Here is a 6,680-nt window from a genome sequence, read left to right as displayed (position 1 = left end):
GGCCACCTGGGCACACTGCCGGCTCATGTTCAGCTGCTTGTCAATGAGAACCCCCAGACCCTTCTCTTCCAGACAGCTCCAGCCACACCTCCCCAAGCCTGTAGCCATGCAGGGGGTTGTTGTGGCCCAAGTGCAGGACCTGGCACTTGGCCTTGTTGAAGCTCATCCCGTTGACGTTGGCCACCGATCCAATCTATCCAAGTCTCTCTGTAGAGCCTCCCTATCCTCATGCAGATCGACACTCCTGCTTACCTTAGTGTCATCTGCGAACTCACCGATGATACGCTCTGTGTCCTTATCAAGATCACCCATAAAGATGTTCAACAGAAATGGTCCCAACACCAAGCCCCGAGGAACACCACGTGTGACCAGCCGCCAGCTGGATTTAGCTCCATTGACCACCACTCTCTGGGACCATCCAGCCAGCCGGTGCTTGAGTGCCACAGGGCCTCGGGAGTCTCCAGGTGCCTGAGGACACCCAGGGAACAGGGGGTTTGCTACACCACCAAAACACACCTTTAAAGACAGCAAGCTGACTTGGGCACAAATAATCAGCCCCGCTGGGCTTTAAAGCCCTGTCATGGTGTTTAATTGATAAAGGACAATCACAGTTGTCCTTTCCAGTCACCCAGAACCCAGTTCCAGCAGGAGGTACCTGCGGGAGGCCAGGCCCTGCGGTTACAGCTCGAGGCCAGCCCTGGCTCCTGGGAAGCGCCGCAGCAGGAATTGCAGCCTGGGCCCAGGAAAAGCCCCCAACACCCCACCTGGCACTGCCCTGCAGCCCAGCCAGGCCTGTTCAGTCATTAATTGAACTTGAATTAGTGACCGATTTAGCAAATCCAACCCCAGCAGCCTCTGCAGCGTGGTGCACTGGCACTGCTGGTAAATGGCTAATTGGAAACATTACAAGTTCAGGTTACAAAAAAAGCTCATATTTACCAAAGCTAGGCACAGGACAAAGCCAGCCCTGCTCCTGCCTTGTTTGCTTGTACTTAAGTTGCTTCTTCCAGAGAATCCCTGGGGAAACGTCTGGCTTTGAGATGTAATAACACACAGGCCCATCTGCTATGGCTTTCACCATGCGGGTTGTCAATCCTTCACAAAAGGCGGCGGTTTTAGGAGTCCATTGTTAATCAGACTGGAAACCACAGCCACAGACTGCTCCTTTCAGTACTCTTCAAGAAGAGTGCAGGTCACAAGTGTCATTATTGACACAGAAATCACTTATGCTGGAGCAGAAGAGGCTCAGCACTTATGGAAAGGGGATGCTCTTGGAGCAGACAAGGAGCTTTTGGCAGCTCACTGCCCTCTTTTACCCAAGTGGAGGTGAACCCACCGCCCTGCAGCTCCAGACCTTCAGGGGAAGTCCCAGCAGTGTTGGGGGTGGACCCCAGTGGTGGCATCCCCAGGTCCTGCAGGTCACCCTGGGATGCTGGGCTGGAAGAGCCCGTCAGCAGTGCCTGTGCCCGAGGGCCTGGCACGGGGCTCTCTGGGATGCCACCAGCCCTCCAAAACGAGCCACATCTCCCTGGGGACATGGGCACAGTGGAGGTGGCCCCGCAGACCCTCCCCAGCCCGCTCCTCTCTGCTCTCTCCTCCAGACCCCTCTGGTTTTGATGACAAAGACCACGGCCTTGTCCTCACCTGGGAAGGCATCAAGAAGCGGGGGCTGCTCCTGATCGAATCCAACAAGAAAAATTGGCAAGAAGTAGCGGGTGCTCCACGAGAGCTTTGGGTGCCCCCAACCACCCGTTGTACCCTTTTTCCAGCAGGTTTCAGAGAGCAGGTCTTTGTCATTCCTCCCAAGCCCAACAACAGCCCGTCCAGCTCCATGGCCAGAGGCCACCACTGCCCGTTCCACATTCATTTTAGCACGTGAACGAGAACAGCTCACAAGCACAGGCTGCTCCTTCAGCCTGCAAAAAGCATCGCCACGGCCAGAGACACCTCCTACACTATTAACACAAATAATTATTTTATTTCTCTCATACCTATCATATATAGATAGATGATAACTCATTTTTATTAATGTAGCTAAATATATGTTACAAATAAGTTATTTGCAGAACATTTTTCCTATGTCAGCAAGTGCTGTTATATCCAGTGAAGGAAACCTTTTAGAGTGGTCCTTTAAAGCACTCTAATTATCAAGCAGCCAATTACGGAAGTCTAAGTCAGTTTTCATGCTGCCAAGAGACTGGTTTTTAGACAGGATCCACACTTGGCACCTGTTTAGAAGGGAACATGCAGCTCTCTTTGCTTAAGGTTCTTCCCCTGACGTACAAAACCCACCTCTCCGTGCCCTCTGCAACCTTCCACTCAACACTGACAACTTACAGTAAAAACAATTGGCACTGGATCAGTCAGACCCTCTCCAAGAACAAGCCTTAAAGCAAACCGACACCAGAGTGACCTCCGTATCACGCCCTAACTCAATCCTCATCCGGGCAACTCTGACACAGAATGTTCCTGCAGGCAAATGCATTTGTAAACCAAGCAAGTGTAAAATGATACAAAAACCCACACTGCATGGAAAAATCCCAAAGGATTAGTGTCAGAACATATTTGGCAGCAAGAGATTGGAAAAAACACAAAGGCCTAACAGAAGAGTGGCTGATGCCAGTCAGTTTGTAGCACGGTGTTGAAGTAGAAGCGCTGCGGGAAGGTTTTCATTACTCAAGCTTTTCATCTCCTTCCTCCACGTCTTTCAGACTGAGCACTTCCAGTGTTCCTTTCCCTTTGGTCCCACTCCGGATCAGCTCATCAATCTCTCTGAAGCAGCCGGGGTCAATAAGGCACACCTGAAACGTTCCACATTTCAGAAGTCAAGCAGTAATCCTTGATTTTCATCAGCCCCTGCTCAAGGGCTAACATTCATTTTCATTAAAAAAAACACATTGTTTGGTTACTGAGAAGGACTTGGCAGAGTTGATAAGCTATTTCAAAATAAGTAATCTTTCCACAGAAGTTCTGCAGTTTCGTTTAGCCGTGCTGGACGTGTCTTTTGACAGTGGCATTGCTAGATTCTAATCTGTTCTCAGGAAGATTTCTACTAACGCCAAAGATTGCTCGCCCATAGACTATGTTTTAAAAAACTCATTAACCACTGTCAAAATACAGGCCTGACCCACCAAATAAGTAACAGTAACATTCTGTATAAGCAGAGAAACTTGTCACTGTTGTAGGATCATCACTGCTAGGAGAAATGACACTGTGCTTCTCCTCAGCTTGAAGCAGCGTCTCTGTATAACGGAGGAAGCTACTTCCAAGCTTCCATCACTAGCACTGCGTGAAATCAGCAACTGCAAACTACACCTCTGATTTAGAATCTCTGGTAAACCTGCAGTTTATCCAAACATCTTCCACATATGAATTCATCTTCTAGTAATCTGTACAGCAGTAGCCAAACCAAGCATGAAACCCACGGACTGCTGCATTGCTTACAATTTCCAACTGCTCATGGAAGTCTTCGCTCTCAACAACTTTAATCAGTGGCTTGAGCTTCTCTTTCAGTTTCTTGCCCTCCTTTGCTGGAAGAATAAATCGCAGCCTCATGTGAGCACGTTCAATTTGCATGGTCTCCTTTAACTGCCTGATCACTTCCAGGGCCTGCAAAGACATTAAGAACAAAGAGCATTCACACACCTGCTTGAAAAACACCACACAGATCAACATCTCAAAGCCTCTGCAGTAGCTTCAGACACATCTCTCAGTCCTGATCACCACCTCTCTGATGCAGGGAGTTTGCCATTACGCTGTTTTGACAGATTAACCAAAAAAACGCAGAGTTCTTGCTGCTTGTGATCATTCCCAATACTTCAACAACCTGTCTGAAATAATGTTAAATAGCAGTTACGCCGCAAAACAACACAAACCCACGCGGATCAGGTGCAAAGCCTGATCTACTACCTCAGTTGAAATAAATGATAAAACTTGTATTTCTGTTCCACGCGGACCAGCGTTGCTGCTTTAATTCATTTCTTTCTTTCTCCCTTCCCTGAACTGTTGGAAAACAAAGCTCGTGAGTTTCAGAAGCTGTCTGTACCCAGCCTTTAACTGCCAACCGCCTGAGTAATCACTCTGTGGGCTTTAGACCACAAGGCTTTGTTGTTCCCTCTGCCACTGCCAAGAGAGAAACTACCCTTAGAGACAACACCTCTGAGCAGAAGCTCATTTTGCAGCAAAACTGACCTGCTGCTTCGTGCTCTTGTGTGGTTTGACAGAATAGTGAATATCCTTCATGGCTCTTTCTATAAGGATTACTGTGTACGGCCTCTTTGTTTCAGGATTCACACATTTGTCAGCCACAATAGTCGCGATGTCTCTGAACATCTGCTCCAGCTGTGTGTGTCGTTCTTTGTCCGATACCTGCAGCTCCCCTTTCGATAAAATCTGTACAGTCAGAAGGAAGAAACCAGTTGATAAACATCACACGTTTGACTAAAGAGCAAAAACTCCAGTACCCTCGTCAAATTTAACAGTTGCTTGAAGGGTTTGGTTAGACGTGAAGGGCAGAAAAAGAATAACGGTATTAATAACGTACATCATCACCACAGACAACGCTGGAAAGATTTCAGACAAGAAACCCACCACAGAAGCACTGAACTACAAAAAGACAAGCGCAGATTTACTTGGATGCTCATCACCCACAGGCCCACAGCGCACATCCCACCGGGAAGGACTAAGTCCCATCTGTTCTGAACACTGAACTGAACTGGCTCAAGTGAGCAACTGGCCCCTTCCTTTCGCTGACTCCTTGATAATATATCTCAGGTGAGAAACTCTTCAGCACTGTTGAACTTTTTTCCGTCTCCACAGCCGCCAGTGCGTGAAGCTGGACGTTACACAGAACACTGCCAGCTCTCCTCAGCCAGGCGCATCTGTACAGTTTGAGCCTGTACCACAGACGTACCCTCCTGGCTGCCCATTTCTTAACAAAGAAACAACCCTGTCGCCCACAGCAGCACTCGCCTTCTACAGCAACTTCCCAGTAACAAACCCACCGACCGAGTCTGCGTGCCCCTTACAGAAAACACACGGAAAGCTTCCTCCCGGCTTTTAGAAAGCAAACTGTGTGAGACCCACCATCTTACAGATTTCTGTTTGGTCATCCGTCCCAAACGCTTGGACCAGATCCTCCTTCTTTGCCACCTGGCCTTTGGAAACGTTGACAAACACCGTGTGCGTCTGCAGGACCTCGTCGAGATCTTTCTCGCTAGAGATCGGGACAGGCTCAGAAACTTGGGAAGGCAGCGACGCACCGAAGAGCCGCGAGCTCGGGGCGAGGAGAAACGAGCGCTGCTGCCGCCAAGGGCTGCGTCAGGGGAGCCCGGAGCCTTCTGCTCCCGGGATGTCGCTGCCCAGGGCAGGGCAGGGGAACCGCCCAGCGCCGCGGGCCGCTCCCCGCTCCCGGTTCCACAGGGGCCGCACCGACCCCCGGGCTGCACAGCCGGGTGCCGCGCCAGCTCCCCGGCTCCACGGCCGGGCCCGACGCGGGGCTCCTGCTCCCCGACGTCCTCCGCAGCCGGGGCACCCCCCGCCACAGCCGGGTCCCCCCCTGAGCTCCCGCCGCCACAGCCGGGTTCCCCCCGGCCTCCCCCCCCCAGCCGCCCTCGGGCAGCCCCCGGCGGTGCCGGCCCGTCACTCACGCCCCGCTGCGCCATCCCATGACCTTGTTGCGGTAACAGGCGATCTCGAAGCGCTTCCCGCCGCGCCGCGCCCGCACCACGGCCACGTTGGTGAGGCGGATCTGGTTGGTGGGGGTGAAGATGGACATGATGGCGATGGCGGCGGCGGGGTCTGGGCCGGGGCCGGGGCTGGGGGGCGGGGCCGCCCCGCGCTGCCACCCCATTGGCCGGCGCTAGGCCTATCCCCGCCCCCCGTGGAAGCAGCGAAAGGCGTCCGGAGGGAAACGGGGAGAGAGGGCGGGAGCGGCCGGTGGGGGGGACCTATGGCCGTGGGGCTCCCTCGGTGAGGGCTGTGGGCCGGGGCGCCTGGGCGGGGGGGTGAGTGTGTATGTGTGTGGGGTAACAACGGCGAGGGCAGCGGGAGTGTGTTTATGAGGGGTAATAACGGCGAGGGGAGGGGGGGTGTCTGTGAGAGGAACCACAGTGCGGGGGGTGTGTGCAGGGGGTGTCACAGATGGGGGTGTCACAGATGGGGGTGTCTGTGCCGGCGGAGAGAGCTGGGAGGTGGGTAATGGCGGGGGCAGAGGGGCCGCGGGGCGTGAGTGTGAGGGCTCGTGCCGGAGGGGGGGAACGTGGTGGAGGCGAGCGCGGAGGAAGAATGAAATGGGGCGGGCTCGGAGGGTGCAGACGGGCAGGCAAGTGCTTTGGGTTTTAGTATCTGAGCTCTCCACACAGAAGCTAGCGAGTTTGAGGGAAACTTGTGCATTTCAGGGTTATGTCACAGACATTTCTTCATACACAGAGTTACCTGGATCTGAAATGTGCCTGACAGTTTTCAGCACGGGTTTTGCAGGTGTCGGTGTAACTCCTCCGCATGTGGGAGATGCAATAGCAGGTTCTGCCCTGTGCAATCTGGTCAGTTTGAAACGATTTAGGGTCCAGTGTTGATCTCTTTTGCAGGCACGTGTTGCCTCTTGTGGGAATCACTAGCAGATGAGGCAGATGTGCAGTCACAGGTAGTCATAATTGCTCGTTGTCCTGCCTTTTATGGGA

The 6,680-nt window shown here is 52.7% G+C and overlaps 1 protein-coding gene across 1 annotated transcript; it reads right to left on the bottom strand.

The window, feature by feature from the left end:
• Positions 1-1,958: 1,958 nt before the first annotated feature.
• LOC141932093 (ribosome maturation protein SBDS) lies at positions 1,959-5,831 on the bottom strand. The gene is made up of 5 exons (XM_074845131.1): positions 5,649-5,831; positions 5,086-5,215; positions 4,192-4,392; positions 3,445-3,609; positions 1,959-2,801 (listed from the first exon to the last, which is right to left on the bottom strand). The coding sequence occupies exons 1-5, from the start codon at positions 5,774-5,776 to the stop codon at positions 2,673-2,675; spliced, it is 753 nt and encodes a 250-aa protein (XP_074701232.1). The 5' UTR covers positions 5,777-5,831; the 3' UTR covers positions 1,959-2,672.
• Between the last annotated feature and the right edge of the window lie 849 nt (positions 5,832-6,680).

Source organism: Strix aluco, chromosome 19 (genome assembly GCF_031877795.1).
Source record: "Strix aluco isolate bStrAlu1 chromosome 19, bStrAlu1.hap1, whole genome shotgun sequence".
NCBI lineage: Eukaryota > Metazoa > Chordata > Aves > Strigiformes > Strigidae > Strix > Strix aluco.
The sequence above is the reverse complement of the archived record's forward strand: the minus strand, read 5'-3'. Positions and strand labels throughout refer to the sequence as shown.

Bases quoted from the DNA above. Each gene is read 5' to 3' on its own strand.
- LOC141932093 (XM_074845131.1), bottom strand. From the start codon at position 5,776: ATGTCCATCTTCACCCCCACCAACCAGATCCGCCTCACCAACGTGGCC. The intron at 5,216-5,648 runs GTGAGTGACGGG...CCCGATCTCTAG, and splicing joins ATGGGATGGCGCAGCGGGGC to CGAGAAAGATCTCGACGAGG. The intron at 3,610-4,191 runs GTCAGTTTTGCT...ATGTCTTTGCAG, and splicing joins ACAAGAGCACGAAGCAGCAG to GCCCTGGAAGTGATCAGGCA.